We start from the raw sequence: 20,526 nt of genomic DNA, 5'->3' as shown, positions 1-20,526 counted from the left end.
TGTAAAACACACTTATGTGCTTAGGCTGATGCTTGCTTAGCTGCTGTCCTTGTGGTTATGGCTGGTCTCAGAGCACATGTTAATTTGCACTGCAGTTTTGCTGCTTTGAATTAACAGAACTCAGAATTTCCTGGGTCTGTGCTGGCTCCTACCATGTCAATCAAGAAGTCTGCAGTGGGGAAACATGGAGAAATTACTCCCTGGTATTTCTTTGGGTCTGTAGAAAGCTCTTACAATTCTCCAGCCATGACCCATTTTAATGCAGAAATCAATGCACCAAAATATTTTACAGGGTATGAAAACAATGCATGATTTCTGTTATTTTTCACAGAAATATCTACAACTTGCAAAGTTTGCAGAGATCACTTATTCTGATCATCAGGGTACATCAGACACTTTCCATGCTTAATTCTTGTTTTTCCTGGACAGAAAATGGGCAAACGAGAAATAGAAACCTGCAGAAAAAACTCTACTCCAGGGCTTTGCAATATGAAGGAAATCTCAGAAGATGGAATTCAGCCCATGTAGGGTTCATCTCAATAAATTCAGGTGTCTACAATGCAAATATCTTTATGTGAACTATGTGGCTCTGGTCCCGATCACAGTCAACAGAGATCTAGTCCATATATTCAGTGTGATGGTGAGGCATGTCTTTCAGCTGTAGGGATCTGTGGCTTCACTCAGTTGCTTAAATGGAAGTATCTGGTGTCATTCGAGATGCCTCTGCCTACAATGGCCTTTCCAGAACTGTGTGGGCATCTTGTAGTTTAATAATTCACAGGGGATGGGATTAATTTGCCCACGTAAGTGTTTCTAGAGCCATTTCTGATACCCTACGGTACCTGAGACGTGTATGGGACTGGCAGGTATGCAGTTATGGCACAGACCCTATGGGAGACTGAGGCCCTTCTGCAACAGCAGCTGAAGGCCAGGTGGGGTCATCTACTGCATCTCTGTTGCGTTTCGAATGCGAACAATGCCCACCCTATAACCCAGCGACCAAATCTAGGTTTCTACCTTAGGGAAGCTGAACTGCTCCCCTGGCTGCACTGGTTGTAGTGAGTAGATCAATATGTTGGTAAAATTCTGTCGGAAACTTCTTCCCCAGGTGACCACACAACCATGAACTGGGACTGGTGGGGTCTTGTGGCTTTTGTGAACTGAAGAGAATTGGCAGGACTAGAGTCTGATCTGGGTAGAGTGAGTAGACAGACCTCTGCACAGCTGCTCATGGAGACACATCGCTTCTCTACCACCAGCTTTGACCAGAACTGAGTTTCCTGGAAGGTGAGACACTGCAGGGAAAAATGCAGTTCTCCAGGCTGTCCCCGAAACACTGAAACACCAAAATACCTCACCAGCTTGGTCAGGAGCAGCTCAGGGGTCCTGTCATAGACAATGTTCTCAAAGTGTCCTTTTTGATGAGACGAATGAGATTTGCTTCCCATTATCCAAAAAGCACAAATTACCATTACTGTGATAATCGCGCTATTGCAGTGGTGTATTTGTTACTACAATAACTACCGTGGCATTGCCTCAAACCTGGAATCAGAAAGCAGGCTCTCATTCAGGTAGGACCTGGAACTGCACGGTGTGGTGTATAGACACAAAGCTCAGCCCTTCTCCGTTCCCCCTCCAGCCTCTCCAGGATCCCCAACTGTTTTCACTTGCTGAAGCCATGGTGGAGACAGCAGCTTAATGGGGGTGGCCAGCTTTCTGTGTAGTATTCATGTTGCGCTTCAAAGCTGCTTGTGCACTGCCAGTAATGGATGTGCCGTGATTTGGGAGCAGCTGGGCAGGATAAAGCACAAATGCACTTCCAGAAAGCCACCCAGGGAACCGAGGAGCGCAGAGAGGCAGGCACTGGGGGGGGTCAGCCTGACAGCGATGTCGGGAAAAGCAGGTCGGAAAGGGGTTTGAACAGTAGCTTATCAGGATGATGTAGTGAGTAAACCAAAGAGATTTATGATTCAACTGATATTTATTTGAAATGCCAACATAGATCCCCTTTTCAAATATATTGTGGTTTGGTGGGTGGTTGTCTTGTTACAGGGGATGATTTTTTTGGAAAAATAAAGAAAAAATCTAGGGAATGTGGAAGCGACCGTGTCTCAGAGAGTGGCCTCCTGATTTAGCAAAATGACATAACCAAATGTAGATCTGAAAATTGTTAACTCTGTTTTGCTTTGAAGGGTGCTTATTTAAATCAAAGTAAGGCTGGGATTAGAAAAGCTTCAAATGGCTACCCTTATCTTAGTTATTTTAATACGAATCTGGCATTCAGGTCCCTAAAATGGTCTGGAAAATCTCAGCCATGAGGATGTACTTACAGACACCTAGTGCTATCGCAGAATCTGTGTGTGTGTGTGGTTTGGGTTTGGTTTTTTTTTTTCCCCTGCTCGTTAGATGCATTCTGCTATAAGCAATACTGGTCCTTTGCACCTTCCCAGGAGAAGACCAGTGTGTGATCCGAGGCGTGAATTCTCCCCTGCGCCAGCTGACACGTTGATGGTCAACCTCCCGTACAGCTCCATCCTCGTGTCTAAATATAAATCCGTGCTTGCCTTTTAATGAACTGCAGCACAACAAAGGCCAGCGGTGCGGTCCAGCCTGAAAGAGAGACCCTCTGCAGCAAGTGAGCTGGGAAGGTAAGTGCCAGCATGGCCCTGGGGAGGAGAAAACCCATCGATGGGACCTGGGTCGTAACCCACCCTCCCCCTGGTACACGTACACGAATGCACACGCACACCAAAAATGTTTGACCCAGCGCCAGCCCCACACCTAAAACCCCCAAACTCTCTTTCCATTTAAGTGCTAATTCGTAACAATGCCGTATCCGATGGCTCTAAAATAGCCGGGTAAATGTCTTGTCCTTTTATAGCAGTGGCCCTATTGTAAGCTCTGACATGTGACAGGTCTGAGAGTGACACAACGTGTGACTTCAAGAGACTGGACAGGGATAAAGACCTGTGTGCGCTGGTGATTTATCCTGCAGCAGCCACCCCTTCCCTGTCTGTCTGTCTGTCTCCTTCTCTCCCTTTCTAAAGCAGCCCACCAGCAAACCAACATGCCTCCAAAGAAGCCTGAACCTAAGAAGGCCGAACCTAAGAAGGAAGAACCCAAACCAGCGCCTAAACCAGCAGAACCAGAACCCAAAAAAGAAGTTGAATTTAACCCAGCTTCTATCAAAGTACGTATCTTTTAACCTGGCATTGGAAGAAGCAATTTGGGTCTGGTGGGGCTTGGGTCTCGTGGTGGCGTATTCAATGCTGCGAGATGACGTTCTCCAAAAGTAGCTCTTGGTTTTGAGCAGAAAGTGAGCAGCGAAGGCAATTGCCACAGGCAGAGTAAGAAGAAGTCAAATTACAAGGAATTTGGTTTGGGGCTAGTTTTTAAAGTAATGACACCAGAGTTAGTGCCATGCTCTGAGAAGAACTTCCAGTGTGACCTTGGGCAAGCGGTACGTGGTGGGATCCAGCTCTCTGCTAACATCTCTGTACTTAACATTCCTGCACTGTAAAAGGAGGAGGGGGCAATTGCAATAACTTCTCTTCAAGGGCACAGATAGCTTCAGCCGGGATACCGTGACATTGCGGTAATATTCAGCTGGGATACTATGACATTGTGGTATGAAGGGCAGCTAAGTCCAGTAGCTAGATGAGTTGTAATTAAAAAAAAAACCCAACCCCCAAACTGGTAACACTTAAAAAATAGACAGGCATCTTTGTAGCCAACACAATTTCAGGATCATCAAATACATTTTCATCCAAATAGGACTTGAAATCAATTCATTTCTGCATTTTTCTTTTAAACTTACTCACTCTGCACTCTTATTCATGCAAATTCTTATTTTTCCCTCCAGCACAACTTGCAATTATGGACTCTTATCATGTTTTTTAAAGTGCTAAAAAATATGTATTGAGTTCCTAAAAAATAAGTAAATCCAGTACTCCCATGATAACATCTCTTCATCTTCGCAGAGACTATTCCATTATCTACTATACAGAAAATTGGAGTAGGGAAAGCATTGGTAGATGCATGGTTTGGGTCTGGTGGGGATTTTTTTATCCAAAACTCATAGCAAAGGGAGATGATATCCTCTAGAGAAGTTTTCCTGGGAATTTTTCAATTAAATGTTTTTCATCAAAAATGCTTTTGTCAAAATTGAAACTATTTGTGCACAGGGGCTGGGTCTGGCAAATATACTGCTTCCTGCTTCATAAAGCTAACTCTGGTGGAGCTCAAGCCATCTGGTGTAGATCAGAATACGTCCCTAGATCATTGTACAACATTCAAAAAAAATGCTTTAATGAGTTTTGAAATTCTCCAAACATTCCATTTCTGCATTCCAGGATGAAACTGTTTCTTGTTTTCATGCAGCAGATAATCTGTAGTTAAAAAAGGTGAGGAAAACAACCTTGTATCAAAACAAAATGTTAAAAATGATCAAAATGCATCTTTTGATGGGAATATCTCCAATTATCAATATTTATTCTCAGACCTTATTGCGCAATTTTGTGTTTGGAATTTTTTAACTTTTTTTTTAGACACTCGAAAGTCTCAGAACTAAAATATTTCTGTGGTAGAGAAAAGTACTTCTTGTTTCAATTTTCCTGACTGTTATAGTCTGCTGTCATGATAATGGTTTAAAAGAGCCTTATTTTGCACGCCAGAATCCCATTTTCTTTCTCTTGCTGCTTCATGGTCTCAGTCTGTATTGGGTCTCTATTGGGATCTCAGTTACAGTGGCCTAAACGTGAGATACATCCCCTTAAGTAAATGCAGTTATTCTGAAGTTTTAATGTTACTCATATATACATTCCCATAGGATTTGATCCAATACTTAGAAATTTTCAAAGTAGATTGGGTGTGATTGAATGTTGTTTGCAACTCATAGAAAAGAGTTTGGCTTTTTTTTTTTCTTTGTTTTTCTGTAAGAGTTTGGCTGAGTCCACGAGGGGGTTTTTTTAAGAAAATGTTTCTCTGGAATGGCCCCTGAACCTCTTTACTTTGGGGAACAGATTGTCCTGAAGAGATCTGATAGCAAGAAGACTGTCTTTTCCATATATCTAATTCATTTCCACCTGAATGCTGTCTTTTAGCAGGGGGGCACATTTTGCCAGAAATTTATTCTGCTCTCCTGAAAAATAGTAAGGCTGATGCAAAACAGGATTTGTCTTTTATTGTTATGGACACAGAAAGTGGGACTGGCTCATCTAGCTTTAACCATTGGCAAGTTGATCATTGATCTTAAACAGATCGTCTATAATCAGCAGAAAGAAACTCTCTAGAGGTTTATCCCTTGCAGCGGTGCAAAACACCTATATCAGGATGGATTGAATCACCCTTGGGAGATGCTGATCTGTTGATAAAGGGAGACGAGACAGGTATTTGGGTGCCAACATTTCAGCAGCTAAAGTTAGCTGAGATGACGCGTGCTTAGAGTCCAGTGAGTCCTGGGTACAAAAAGGCCACGCAGAGACAGCTGGCGTTATGTGAGGACCTGGATGGGACACAGCTTACCATATAGAGTTATCTTTAATAACCACACCTTCCCTTGTCGTCACTTGATATGCTTATTGTAGCAGCATGCAGTAATACAGGTGCCTGGGGAAAAACAGTCACCGTTTATTTTTGTGGAGTACTGTGATCCTGAAGCCATGTGAAACCTGTTCTCCCTGAAAGCCCTGCAGGCTTCTGAACATCTGCAGGGATCCTAAAAAATAAAAACTTCTTCCCTTTTTCTGCGAGAAAACATGTAAGAGCATCCGGGATGGGATTCAGCCACAAGGGAAATAAAGCAGGCATCGTGCCGGTAAAGATGAGATCCTGCCGGACTTGTCTGTCTGCTCAGTTCCAGAGTTCCGAGCGTGCCGCAGTGCGGTGGCAGGGTTGCAGCTGGGCAGATGTGCAGGGGTACGCGGGCGAACATCTGCCGCGGCGTGAAGCAGGGCTGAGCAGAGCGTGGGGTGGCTGCTGTCCGCGGGGAGGGAAGCAAACGTCTCTTGGGGGAGATGGGTTGATTTTCGTGGGGGAAAAAATCCCATTTTGACAACAAATAAATGCCCTGCTAAGTGGGATCGTCACAGTAGTTTTTGGTGCCTTGCTGGAGAATTTATTCTGGGCTGAAGTGACTGAAATGATTATTTCAGAGTGAGCTTGGATGTGGGGGAAATGTATATGAGTTGATAGTGGACATACCTGTGAGAAGTGCTTAGAAGGGGGAATGAAAAAGCAGAAGACGCTTTGTGGGTAAAAAGGATTTTGTTTGTTGGGTAAATGTGTTGCCTTAGTGTGCATGAGAGAAAAAAATGCTCTATTAAACATGTGGCTGTATTAAAGAAATTCAGTTTATGGGAGTAATGAATGTGTGTACAAGAGAGGGTGAAGCAGCATGTGACACCTTTGTGCCTACGTGTGTGACACAGGGGTTTCGTAGTCACGGTTTTGAGGAGTTTCTGTGTGCAATCAGTAGCCGTGGGGTGTGTGCCCTGACTTCTTGAAGTTTTGTAGCTGCGTGACGGCTTTTGAATGTACCTTTTATTCAGAAAGAGGAATTTAGCTATATCCCTGACTTCTGTAAGAAAGGGGGGGGGCTGTAGGGGTGAAGGGTTTTGTAGGCAAAAAGGCTTCTTTGTGAATAAGGAATCTGAGGTGTTGGCCCACTTGAGAGAGATTTTGAGTGTGCAAATCAAGTATTTTATTTGGATGTGTGAGGGAAACGGGGGATGAGCTCACGGGCCCACATCTCCTCTGTCGTGGGAGGCTCAGCAGCAGGTAACCTGTAGCTGGCTGGTGGCAGGAGTGTAAGGTCCTTTGCAACCCAGACCCATGGAAAGCATCATACGACAGGGTTTGCTTAGGAAAGAGGGTTTTTTTCTTGCCAGAAGAAGCCATTTGCTGGGCCAAGGTTAGGACATCCCAGCGCGGGCATGAGTCGAATCTCAGCGTATTGAAGAACCCCTTCCCTCTGGTGCAGAGACAACAGGAGCAGGTTTCTTCAAAGCCATTCACCACTCTGTCTCCCCTCTGCTTTGCACCAGAAGAACACAGCTATGTCAACAGTGCATCAGGTAGAAGGTGGTACAGAGCTGTCCCTGAGCCACCCACACAGGGCAGCACAGTACTCAGTGTGGGGACCATTTCTTTGAGCCCCTGAGTAGATAGGTGATGACCTGGGACATACTAAAGACATCCAGACAACTAAGGGCTTGTCTGATTCAGAAAAAGCCTGTCTGGATATCCCATGCAGCGTACACATACCATATCCAGCTTGGAAGAAGAAATCATGTTATGTTTTAGTAAGAGGTGGGGGGGGAATGCAGGTCTTTGCCCACTTTGAAACCTGTCAGGATGTTACATCTCGTTGACAGTTTGGCCAAGTCTTCAGGCATCAAGAGAGCTGAAGGTGGCCACCATAGGCGTTCAACCTCCCAACACCCTCTCATCTTTCTCTCTCCAACCTATTTTTTCCCTTGGTTTCCTTCCTTCCAGGTGCTACACATTTCCATTGTCATCACCATTATTATTATTGGCCTACAGTGCATCTCAGTAGAAATACTTTTAGAGAGCAATTTCCCTCCTGTGCTCACATATTTGAAGGTTTCTGAAGTGGGCAGACACCTGCCAGGCTAAACCAAGCCCATGCTGGGCCTCCTTCTCTCTCAGTGGTTTTTTCCTGAGCCTTTCAAACACAGAGAAATTTGAGTAGTGAGCCTTGAGGAGGCCCCAGGCAAAAAGACTGAAAGTTTAGCAAAGTCAGGAGACACCATTGCAAGCTTGTGGGAGTCAGTAGGAAATGTTTCCTTTTGAGTTTTGCGGGATTGGCCTCTGACTCACCATTCTTGCTATGGACCAGTGCTCTGGCAAGGTGTGAGAACTTTTGTAAGCTTACTGTGATTTATTTTTAATTTAGCGAGCAGCGAATGCCTCTTAGGTATGTGCTCAAAAATTGCATAGATCTGGCAAAATATCTTCAGATGCATAGAGACAACTCCCTTTTCAGCATAATAATGGTACAAAGTCCTGTAACTCCAGAGGAAGATTTCAGATGCCACCTATTTTAAATATCAGATATCTTTCTTAGGATGGGATGAATAAAATTGAAAGTGGAAGAAGTCCAGTCTGGCTTCTATGGAGGGAACCTAGGCATTTAGTTTACATAAGTTGTCTATCTCAGCTGGTTATAGTAAAGAAAAGGAGCTCCACCCTGAAACCTTTGGCTGCACAAGTTCAAGCTACTGTCTCAAGCACGTGGTCTTAGTAGACAATCCAAATAAGTGCAGAGGGTGACTGGAGGTTTGGATTGCATTATTAAAAAGTTTCCACAACTAATTAACATGTGACCCACTTCCCTCTTGCACAAGATAATGTACCAAAGTGCCCTGATACCCTTGTGGTGGGCACAGGAGAAGAACCAGAAAAGAATAAAAGGGGAGAAATTCCTCTCAAACCCCAGATAACCGGAGTCCTCTGCCCTGCTCAGCCTACACCAAATGGAAAGATGAGGATGAGTGAAGAAGGCCAAAGGCTCCTGCATGACCTATTAGCATTTCATGTCACTGAGCGTGGTGAGTACTTGTTTTACAGAGCTTAAGGCTGTTTAATCACCTAATCTGACATCCCATGTGCAGATTTTGACTCACATGAGCTCTGCTGAGCCCAAAGATTTTGGTTAGGGAAAAGCATTTTGGGCCCAATGACAAAGAAAGAAAGAAAGGAAGAAAAAAAGCGGGATTCACGTGCGGTATTTCAGGCATCTACAAGTTAGATACTCAAGCCTGAGCTAGTCTCTTCAGGCTCCCAGTACAGCTGCTAAAGAGAAACAGGCACTTTCAGAAGTTCATTCATTTCACCCAAAGATGAGCACCTAAGGTAGATCGAATAAAGCAGTGGTAGAGAAGAGGGACCACTGAAGTATAGGCACACTGGAGCCACGACCTGGATGCAGCGAAGACCCCTGGTAGCTCATTTTTGTGCCCCAGCTAACGAGAACTGCAAGTACTTGGTGCTTACCAGTAGAGCACTGCCAGAGCTGGGCTGTGCCTGGATGCAAACCAGTAAAACTATCTGGTTTGTATGGTGCTGTATAGATTTGGATTTCTACCAGTCTGGGGACTTTTTCACAGTACAGACATTGGCTGCTGAGTGTTAGCAGTTCTGCCCGAGGACCTACTCTAAAAGAAATGATGGACCTACTCCAAAATCCTGGCTCTGGGCTGACCATGGAGGAGAACAGATCTGCAGGATCCTGAACCTGAGCAACCTCTACCACGTCTGAAAGAAAATCCTGCATCCTCCCAATCCATCAACCCCACGAAGCCGGGGCGAATCCAAATTCAGTAGCCTGTGGTCCTTCCTCGGAAAAACCCTGACCTGAGGATTTCAGGTCATGGTGGGCAGCAATTGCTTTAAGTGGGAGCTGGAAAAGGATCATCCTTCTGGAGGGATCCCCCTCCAAATTCATGACAGCTCAAGTTCGCAGCATAGCTCTTTCCCTTTATAAATGGTGCTTTTTCATACCCGGTCTCACACTCTCTGGGTAGCAGAGATAAGCGTAATTAACATGCCATTCTAAAGGCAGCTCTGCTCTTTTATTCTTTCCTTTATTTATCACACTCCATGTCACTCTGGAAGCACAGGGCATTCCCAGCCAGGCTGGCCATTGCGGGGAAGCTTTTAATAGCAGAGAGAGCACCTTTGTCCCTCCTGTCCCTTCCTTCAGAGCAGATGGACCCAGGCTGACATAAATTTGGCAGCTTGCTTGACAGAAATGAATCACTGCCTGAAAGTGTAAAGGGATTTCAGCGTTAGGAAACAACCTGTAGCCTTGTCCCAGTGAAATGTTTCATCAGAAGAGGGGTGGGATGACTCAAGTCCCCGGGGCTGTAGCATCCCCAAAAGAGATAATCCCCAAGAGATACAGGCCAGGATGCAGAGCGACGAAGAAAGAGTAAGATGTTGAGCAAACATGCATTAAAACACAGCAAAAGGGTTTCTTTGTGGTATATTCCACTCATTCTTAGGGCCAAAACCGAACAGCACTGGAAATTGAAGGAGCTTTCCAGATGAATTTTCTGGGCCAACGAAAGTCTGGCTATCTTTGTATATCGCTCTTGTTCGCAGAGCTGGGTGACGTTTCTCGTAAAAATACTTTTCGGGGAGACTTGAAAAGTGCAGTTTGGTGGTACCAGAATGTTTTGCAAATACACACAGATTTTGCAAAGGGTTTTCCAAAGAAATCTGAAAAGGATAAAGAAAATTACCAGTTTCAGATTTTTTTAGTTAATTCCCTGTTTAGATTCTTTTTGATCTGAAGCAGCTATTAATTTTGGAGGGTTCTTTCCTTCTTATATAAAAAAATACCCAGAAATTTTTAATGGTTGAAATTACTTCAATTTGGGCAAAAGAGAACATTTTGACCTATCTGGAACAATTTTTCTGCCTCATTTCCAACTAAAACTGTCATCAAGTAAAACACAAAACCCAAACCTGTTTTCATTCTTAATCAAAATGACTTTTCCCCTGAAAATTTGGAAATTGCTCAGTGGCACCCTAAAATACGAAGTAGGATGATTTTTAAAAAAAAAATAATTTTTCTGGGCAGTTTCCTCTTCCAAGTCTCTGTTATGCAGCTGCCAAAAAATAACTTTTCTGCAATGTCTGATGTCTGTGGCACAGGGATGTGCAAAACCAAACCTGTAAACAGCTCAGCTTGGTCTGAGGGATGTAGAGAGGAAAACCTGTCAAGTTTCATATGTTCTTTATTTGAAATAACTCAGAGTTGCAGCATTACTGAATCCTCAGGCCTTGAAAGTAAAATGTGTGGCTTTCTGAGTCTGTATCTGGATTGCTGAGAGGCAGGAATGCAGCGTGATTTTCTGAACGTGGCTTTCCTTAGTCATTTATGGAAAGGAGATGGTTTCTGTAGAGGGTCTTAAACACCATTGACTTTATTTCCCTAATACAGAAGACAAGGCTGTGGCATTGGGTAAACCTTGCCCAAGGGTAGCCCAGCTTTACTGACTCATTTGAAATCATTGAAAGTAAGATTTTCTGCAAGCATGTCTAGGGGATTTTTTCATCTCCCTCTACATTTCCTCTTCTACACCTGCATGTTTCACATCTTTTTCTGTCTCCCCTGATATTTATACACCCCTTGTCTCTGCAGTATTTCCCAGCCTGCTTTCACTTCTGCGCAAAGCATAGAAATTGTGCAAATTGTGCAAAGCAAAGAATCGTGCAAAGCAAAGAATTATGCAAAAGCGGAGAGTTGGTTTGAAAGCGTTTGCACTGCTCTCAGCAGGATGATTTCAATGCCGTTATTATTTTCCCGGTTCATTTTCTCTTTTCAGATGTTATCTCAGACAAACTAGGACACAAGAGGTTGTTTATTTCTGCTTTGCCACCAAACGAGCTTTGCAGCTTTTTGAAAAGGGGGGGATGAAAGAATAACAAATAAGTCCTGTTTTGACAGTTTCTGGGGTTTTCAAGTGGCTCTGCAGCAGGTCCTGACCTAGAAAGCCCTTACGGCAATACATGCTGCCATGATCTTCTGAGATCTCAGCCGACATGTTTGTCTGCTTCTCCAGCACGTGGTGTGGATGTAGCCTCTGTAGGCTTGTTTGCACGTCTGTAGTTGCGTGTAAGGTAGGTTTTCTTTGATTTATAGATGGGGAAGTAATCAACATATCTGTGCGGAGATCTCGTGCTATGGGTGTGTGTGCCCAAGGTGGGAAGCGAGTGAGAGCTGCCCAACCTGCAGCCTTACCGTCATCCCTTCAGCCGGTGCCTCCCAGCCTCGCCTTTTCCTTTTTCTCTCTCCAATCTGCCCCTTGATGAGCAGGGAGTTATTAAAAGCACACTCTGGATACGGAGCAGCTCTGTAATAAGGTCTGCATTTCTCACATAGCTGCTAAACCTCAATCAATATGGTTTTAATCGCCATTTGTGTAACGTGCAATAACTATTAAATTTAAATTAAATGCACAGCTCAGAGCATGCAGAAGGCCCTGGCCAAAGTGCTAACTTTTCCCAGGTTGCTGGAAAGCTGGACTGTAGAGACAGAGTCTTTATTCCTCTCGTAAACCAGTCAAATCTTCACTTGGAGAAGGGGAAAAAATGTTGAGAGTAGCTATAGGAGGGATGGGGGCGGAGAAGAACAGTGGCTCTTAATAGAAAGAGAAACTTTTCTGGGTTTCCCCTAACTTTTGCAAAGAGGTTAGTGTTCAGGCGGAGGTGACTGGGTGTACTTTTCCCCGGTGTCTGTGCTGACAGGATGGAAAAAGGCATTAGTGGGTGTGGAGTAGAGCCACATAGGTTGTGAGCTGATGGGGACATGACTCAGAGCCAGACGATGATGTGCTGCCTTCCCTCCTGGTCCTGCGCCCCATCCCTTCCCAGGGGCAGGCTGGTTACCAAACTGTCACCAAGTCCTTGCCGTGCTGGCCAAGGGCAATGCATCTCCATATGAAATGCATTCTCAAGTGAAAGAGCCCTTCGGCTTCGCTGTGCAAGCCCCAACGGTGACCTTGGGAGCAGTCGCCTTGGGTAAAGACCTATCTCTGCACTTACGTGCTGCAGAAGCAAACTGGAGACAGTGATAATTATAGCTCTGAGAGGGGCTTTCATGAAGGGTTTTGGTGTTTTAGAAGAGTAGGGCTGATATAAATACCTAAAAGTGCTACGGACCAGTTCCCCTTGGCAGCAGGAAAAGGCAGAGTGTATCTACAGTGATTTTCAGGCAGAGGCGTGCAGTGGCTACCTGCTCTGGACTGGCCAAAAGCGGGGTAACCAATTCGCTTTGCACCAAGACGAGGAGCATGGGAAGAGCTCCTGCTGCCTCTCTATGCACATCGCTCCAGCCGATGAGACCTGCCCACGTCGCTGCACAGGCTCTGGGACTTTGAGTCTAAAATCATCCCAGCCTCTCCTACAGCTGTAGTGGCTCTGAACAGCCTCACAGTATAGAGCTTTCTGATGTTAGACTAGTAGTGAGCTTCTCCACCTCCACTTTCTTTCCTCCCCCAGCCCAGGGACTGACCTGTTTGCTTAGACTTTGTTGTAAGGTTCCCAAGTGACAAAAGGGTTGGTTAAAGCCCAGGTATTATTAAAACCAGCAACAACAAATCAACATCAAAGCATATTTCCTAACAATATTTCATATATATATGTACAAAATTATCATATGCTGGCCAGTGTAAAGAATTGGAAAGAAATATGGGAAAGGAAATGGATATAATGTTAGTAGAGGGGCAATGCCAATGTAATCCCCAGAATATTGTTTTTTTTCTCTCCTAAGCAAATTTCCTTCTTGAGTTTAATTTCATGTCTCATTGTCTGCACACATCTTACATGGCATTGTTCCCTTCCCTGTCCTATCTGCAATCTGAATCCCAAAAAAGCAGACAGGCAGAGCGGGACTCACCTAAATTTAAACTGAAATCATCACGCTATGCTCAGAGTATGCAGTCGGCTTGCAGCCCAGCTCTCTTAGACGAGATAGCTGCTTCCCAGAATCCCAGCCATAGCCAGGGAACTGGGTGTTACTGACACTAATAACAGGGATCAGGACAGCTTTAGCGGCTTTTGCTCGTGAATGCTGTCCACGTCACAGACTAATTCCCAGCAGTGGGTCAATTATCACAGCCCCTGCCAATCACACATTCATCCATGCTGATTTATCCCAGCTGAATACCTGCATCCTATTTTTCCAAAGATCTGTGCTCTAGATCCAAACGATGCTAGCCTCTAGATTTAAAAGGATCAGTGCAGATTTAGACAGGTCTTTTATAAACCATCCTCTCTCACTTCTGGTTTCTCTGACTGCCTTGGGGGTTAATGACTCTGTATGGTTGTGAATGTGAGTTGTGCATACAATATATATATTAGGAAGAAATTGTTCTCTGTGAGGGTGGTGAGGCACTGGACCAGGTTGCCCAGAGAAGCTGTGGATGCCCCATCCCTGGAAGTGTTCAAGGCCAGGTTGGATGGGGCTTTGAGCAACCTGGTCTAGTGGAAGTTGTCCCTGTCCATGGCAGGGGAGTTGGAACGAGATGATCCTTAAGGTGGCTTCCAACCCAAACCATTCTAGGATTCCATAATATACATATATATATGTAGTAAGTGTGTGTGTATGTATATATAGTATGTGCATGTGTGCATAGACATGTATGTAGGAAAGAAATGTGAGTGTGCATTTATGTATATTCACATGTATATATGAATCAATACACACATATATATAGATGAGCAAACATTTACACCCATGCATACCCCTATAAAGTTTCTCTTTATCCAAATGCCCCGTGCATGTGTAAGCACACACCATACCCATGCGAGGTGCCTGGCTGGCCAACCTGGGGACCAGTGCCCCCTTGCCAGCCCTCCGATGGGTGCAGGAGAGCCGAACCATGCAGCCCGTCCTGTCGGGATCGTGCTGGGAATGAAGGAAGGTGGCCCTCAGCCCGTGACCTGGCCGGAGCCTGCCCAGCCTCCAGCATGCAAAAACTGCTCTGCTCCAACAAAAATTACGCATCCAAAACCCAGAATAGAAACGGTGACAATCTATCGTTTGTGTTTTCTGGGAGGCAGCGGAACATCGCAGCCACTGGGCAGTCGTGACTGAAAAATCTCCTGCAAGAAGTCTGCTGCTGTGAACAATCTTAGAAAAACAAACAGGTTTCTAAGGCACCCAGCCTTAAAAAAACAGCAACGGGGAGCAAGGAAATAAAAAAAGGCATCATTGAGAACCCAGCTATGGTTAAGAGCAGCCTGACAATAACTGCTGAGTGCTTGGGGGGAAAAGAAAGAAAAAAAAAGAAGGAAAAAAAAAGAAGAAAAAACATAAAACGTTGGTAAGGAAAATAGCTCAAACTTTTCAGTGTTTGTGGTTAGTGCTGACTAGTAGGTAACAGTCACAGCCTGGCAGGGGTAAATATGTTGTCTCTCTTTAATATAATGGTTGCATAAAGAATTCCCCCCTGCAAAATGCACCTCTCTGTCCAAAAATGAAACGTCATTGAATGCATGCTGCTTGGTGACAGCACTTTATAAACACGGCAACTGAATCTGCCCCCAACGTCCTTGTGTATGATGGCAGGAGCTGGCTGTAATGAGTGCGAAAGAGTGTTGGGGACTGAGGCTGCGGGACATGCACAGACTTTGTGGGTCTCGGGAGAAACTTGTTTTTCCATGTCACCTTGCAGGCTCCGCTGCAAAGCCTGGAGAAAACCGTCACGGGTCAGAGCACTTGTTAATATGATCAGGTTTTGGACATTGACACCATTGTAAGCGGACCAAAACCAACCCAAAACAAAACTCTGAAACGTCAGCTCCAATTGCAGTTATAGGAAACTTCAGATTTGGCTTCTTTCTACATAAATAAATAAACCTCTAAATCAAGCAAAGGACCCCAGCAGGCTGAACTGAAAAGAAAAACTCGCGGTGGTGCAGGGAGAGGGAAAGGGTTTCTCCTTTTTTTTTTCCATTGGAATTTGAAATTTTGATAAAAGGGCAGGATTTAAAATTTCCATCCTCTTGACCAGTCTCCCAGCTGGGGCTCAGCTTTTCGGACTTGAGCTCCCCAGCGGTGCTGGGGACGGGCAGGAACATCCAGTACGGCTGTGGTTACGTAGCGAGATCAGAGCACACTGTTTTTCTGCTCACAATGAATAACGTCCTGCTTCAGAAAACAATTTAAAAAAACAAACCAAAAAAACCCCCAAGCCCCAGAGTACGAAGTATGGCAGATACTCCTTTGTGCTCGTGGATTTTCAACGGGGAAGTTTTGGCCCATTTGAAACTGGGGCTGGGTTTTAGTGTGATTATTTTGGGAGCAGCATGTGTGCTGCGCCTGCCAGCTTCATGAAAGAAAAGCAGAGCTCTCCCCGTTGCCAGCATGTTATCACGGTGACTCTTTGGCAGCTTATTCCTGCTTTTTTTTCAAGACAGTTGCAGGGCAAGAAGTGTGACGTTTTAAAGGGGTCCAGCTACTGTTTGATTTTCCCGGAGCTGCAAGTGCACGAGGATGGACGGGATTTGCTGGGAGCTGGTGGTTGGCATCATCCCATCCCTGGGAGGGTTGGGGTGGTGATGGCTGCAATGCCGATGATGGAGAAAAACAACACCTTTGGGACAGAGTTGGGAGAGTGTGGTGTTTGCATCGTGTTGCTGTGTGAACCCGACGGTAGGGGGTTGTGTCTGGGTATGTCTGGGAAAACCTTAATATTTTCTACCCAGGACACTGAAGCTCTTTTGCATGTGTTGCTGGGCTGCAAAACACTGTCAGACTAGACCTTGGAGGAAGAAAAGCGTGGTAGATGGTTGTGGTGGCTGGTGCTGCTGGTGGATGGACCTTGCCAAGGTATTTTGTTTCTCGGGGCACCTCATTGTGTACAAGCAGAAGCTTCAGCTTCCACATCAAAAAATGACTCCTTGGTTTCCAGGAGATTTTTGCTTTACAGTTGCCCTTCTGCTGCGTCTTGCCTGAGACCCATCGAGCTCATTTCACTTAGGCCAACTTAATGTCTCACGTGGTCTCACTCACTACTAGCATGACTGTGTCATCTGAGAGCAAAATTAGGTCGGCAAAGGGTGGTTGTTTTTAGGCTTGGTGGGGGAATTAAAATATTAAAAGAAACCAGCTTGAATTTTCAGGAGGAGGTTTCAGCAACACACAAAAAACCCACAAAAATTCTTTTCTGGCAACTCAAAATGGATTTGTTCAGCCCCAAAAGAATTGTTTTGGTAGGGTTGGGGGTGAGCTAATGCGGGGCAGTGGGATTCTTTAAGTCAATTTTACATGAAATATGCCACTTCAATATAAAAATATTTGAATCTAAAATAAAAAAAAAAAAGATAAGAAAAAGCTGCCAGTATTTGCAAGACAAAACATTTGATTTTGGAAATGAAAGACAAAGGGAAAGTCTTTTATGTCAAATTTATAAGTGTAATAATAATATTAATAATAATAATAATAATAATGCCTCATATTTTTTCTTACTTTAAGCTGTTTACCAAATTAAATAGTAAAATATTTAGCTATTTTTAAATGAAAAAGTGTTTCATTTTTCCTGGGCACTTTCCAACATATCATATCCACCAAATGTATTGTCTGGTGACTAATTTTCCCTGTCCTGTTTCAGACCTTCCATTTTAAGACGATCATATTGCAAGGGGCACAAGTGCAATGCTGTCCCATAATTATATGTGTAATGGTGGAGTCCACCTGCCCCCATGCATGTGGATTGAGAGATGGGCCTTTTTCCTTCTTAACACCCACTTACCAGGAGGTTTGAGGGCCTGAATCCCCCCGAAGTGTTGCATTGTGGTCCACAAGCTGTATCCTTGGGGTTCTTCTCCACCAAAGACCCAACCCATGAGCTAGTGTCTACTTCAAGCAGACAGCACAGGCAACGTCTGACCTCTCCTACACCCCAGGCTCCCCTCCAGGATCTAACAGAGAGTATTTTTTAGGTTTTATAATTTCTTCCATGGTTGCGAACATCTGAACAAACATCTGCTGATGGGGCTGGAGAAGGGGGGAGTTGCAGAGAAGGTGGGAAGCCAGCCATCAATAAATGGTTGGAGAATCCAAACCCATGTTGCTACAGGGAGAACAGTCAGTCTACAAAGTGTTTTATATTTCTGGTGCTGGCCGTTGCCAGAAGCTGTCTCAGTTCTCCAAAGCGGCTGTGTCATTCTCCTGTCGAAGCTCTGGAATTTCCCTTTGCACTCCGGAAAGTTGTGGCAACACAGTCCCCATCCAAGAAAGGGAGCTATCAATTTATAGCCTACTACCAGAGTTGGAAAAGCACAGTGATTGAAAAGCGCACTGCTCCTTAAACCCCAGAAGATGTCTACAGGAAAGCAAGAAGCAAGGCGATGCGAAGCCCTGCCAGGGGACTGCCGCCCAGCGCTCTGGCTCGGGCTGAAGATGCAGAGCATCAGCACCAAAAATGAGGCTGCTTTGAGTCGCCGTGTGCTTGGACAAGCTTTCTGCAAAGTGCAAAGCTGAACCTGTGCCCTGTAGACTTACCAGGCTGCGGTTCCTCACTCAGCGGGGATTCAGAGCACAACACTATGACTGAGGTATTGAGGTTCGGGATTATGTTGTATTTCTTTCTTTGGGGTAGGAACCTCATGGGTTCCCCAAATCTATTTCTCAGTCTGGCTGCACCGCTGATCTCGTGTCTCTCCACAGTCCTTCGCCACCCCATAACCTTTAGTGCTACCTCAGCTTTCCCCATCTCCAGCTCTGTCTCCACCTGGGAGCATCCCATGGAGTGACTCTGAGACCCAAACCAGTGCTTCCTAACCCCAAACCAGACACTGCTCCTTCACACAAGGCTTTTGCATCTACTTCTTGAAGGACAAGGTGAATCAAAAGTCATAATATGGCAGACCTCATCCAGGCTTATTCCAAAATAAAGTAGGGACCTGGAAGCCATAAAGTCTGCTGAAGTTATAGTAGGAGCAGTGGTGATATACTGATGTAATTTTTCAGCTCTCAGGAAATGCAGATAAAAGAAAGATTCAAGGTGACCATCTTCTGGTGGAAAAGAGTGCAGGCTGGGGAAAAACGTGTTTGTGTATTTCCTTACGTAGCGGCATCCTCTGCACGACCTTGACAAAGACTGCCCCATTTTCCTGATCTTGAAATACGTATCTTTTTAATGAAAGTCTTCATCAGTTCAGCTGAAAATAATGGTTGATTTCTATCTTCACTTCACTTTCATTATCAGTATAGTTAGGTATTTTAAGAGGTCAGCAATTCAGTTCTCTATCTGACTCTCAAACAATATATTTTCTGCCATTCCAAAATGACCTGTCATTTCAGTCCAACCTGAAATAATTTTTCTCCTGAAAACATTGGGGACCAAACATAAAACTGAAAACACAGAGTATCAGTAGAGTTTTATGGTTGGGTTTCTACTCTGCAAAATGATCATTATATTTTATCTGTTCCCCATGAAGACCAGGTGGAGCATCTTGTACTGTCCTGTGTCACAGCTCATATTCTAGTCGAGTGTCTGTATGTTGTACTGTGCCTTCCTTCCCATCAGACCATGAGCTGAGTAGAAATAATGAGGAAAGTCCTTAGGGCAACCCTGGGAGCTAAATGTAGGTGTACCAAAAGAGTTTCAGAAGGCAGAGGAGATGAGAGATCAGGAGTAACTATCAAACAACAGTAAGGGATGAAGTTGTATGAGACTTGACCACGTGTCAAGGTTTACCCATGGGCAGTGGAGGAGTTTATGTACATCGTAACTGCTCTGAGCAGAAAGTAATGGGAGAGGGGATGATGCGGATAATGTGTATTAATAAGTTTAAAAAGGTCTTAGTGGAAAAAACCACATGCTTGTGAAATACAAATGTAACCTCAACACAACGATACTGATCTCGATGGTCTTCTGGGCCTCTTTCCATCTGCTGCATTTCTGCCTCCTAAATTGGTCTCCCAACAGCACAATAAAAAAAAAAACAAAACCAACAACCCTTCTCCTTCTCCAAAAGTAGCCCTGCCATGGCTAAGTGAAAACCTTGCTGTTTGTATTAGGATTCCTCAGTGTACTATGAAACAAGATGAACATTGTTTCTTTTCTGGAGGGGCTCCTTGCTTGCATTGTCTAAATGCTTTCCCCCAGATAACCTTTTGGCTGCTGGTTAGCGACAGTTTTATTAATAGGACTTATTTCAGACTTAGTTATGTCTGACTTATCATGCACAGCGTTATGTGCTTGATTGAGATACTATGGGTTTATAAAAAAATTCCCTGAAATAGGAAGCTGTGGATGACGTTAACAGCGCCAAGGGGTGCGTGCATCCCTCCTGGTGTCTCTGGGACAAAACCAGCTTAATGCCATTGTTTAAGCATAGAGGACAGTAGTATCAGGGCTACAGCTGATGCCACCAATGACCAGGTGATGACCCCCTGAAGCCGAGATTGCTAAAACAGCAGGGAAGCTGGCATAACACTTCCCATTTGTTATGGAAAGGATTTAATTCAGACATCTGGTGTCTTCAAAGAACATGCAGCACAGCCCACACATCAGGGCAGGGGACAAGTGGAAAGAGATTAGCTGTCAGCAGCTCTGTCTCTCGTATGGATTTGTACCAAATAACGCCACTGTGTGCCTTGGTGTTGTGGATGCTTGGCACTCATAGGAATGTCCCTGCTTTAAAACCTTGTTGGTTGCCAACAATGCCAGGGGAAACTCAATTCTTCTGAAGTGCCAGTGTATTTCAAACAAACAAACAAACAAACAAAACGCCATGGGAAATCATCCTAGTCTACTTCCAAGGAGCCGGAGAATGTAAAACCGTATCTGGGAAAAGAAATTCACGTTAAGCCTGTGAACAGGTTTTGCAGCCTCCAGCTTTGGGCAATGCTCTGCTGACGGAGCTCAGTGAAGTGTGGGGTGATGCTGGTGTGCGGCGGTGTAAGCGTCTGGGGGCAGGAGCGGGCCTGAGCATCAGAGATCCCACTGGGAGCTTTCACTCCCTCGGATGCTCGTTGCAGTAGAG

General features: G+C 44.7%; 1 protein-coding gene across 1 annotated transcript in view; it reads left to right on the top strand.

Annotated features, from left to right (window-relative positions):
* Nucleotides 1-2,555: 2,555 nt before the first annotated feature.
* MYL3 (myosin light chain 3) overlaps nt 2,556-20,526 on the top strand; it is a 36,444-nt gene continuing 18,473 nt past the window's right edge. The window contains 3 exon segments of the mRNA XM_052808879.1: nt 2,556-2,613; nt 2,616-2,648; nt 3,051-3,190. Of these exon segments, the coding sequence (XP_052664839.1) occupies nt 2,571-2,613; nt 2,616-2,648; nt 3,051-3,190 (216 nt within the window). The 5' untranslated portion in view covers nt 2,556-2,570.

This window comes from Harpia harpyja, chromosome 1, assembly GCF_026419915.1.
Source record: "Harpia harpyja isolate bHarHar1 chromosome 1, bHarHar1 primary haplotype, whole genome shotgun sequence".
In the NCBI taxonomy this organism is placed as follows: domain Eukaryota; kingdom Metazoa; phylum Chordata; class Aves; order Accipitriformes; family Accipitridae; genus Harpia; species Harpia harpyja.
The sequence above is the reverse complement of the archived record's forward strand: the minus strand, read 5'-3'. Positions and strand labels throughout refer to the sequence as shown.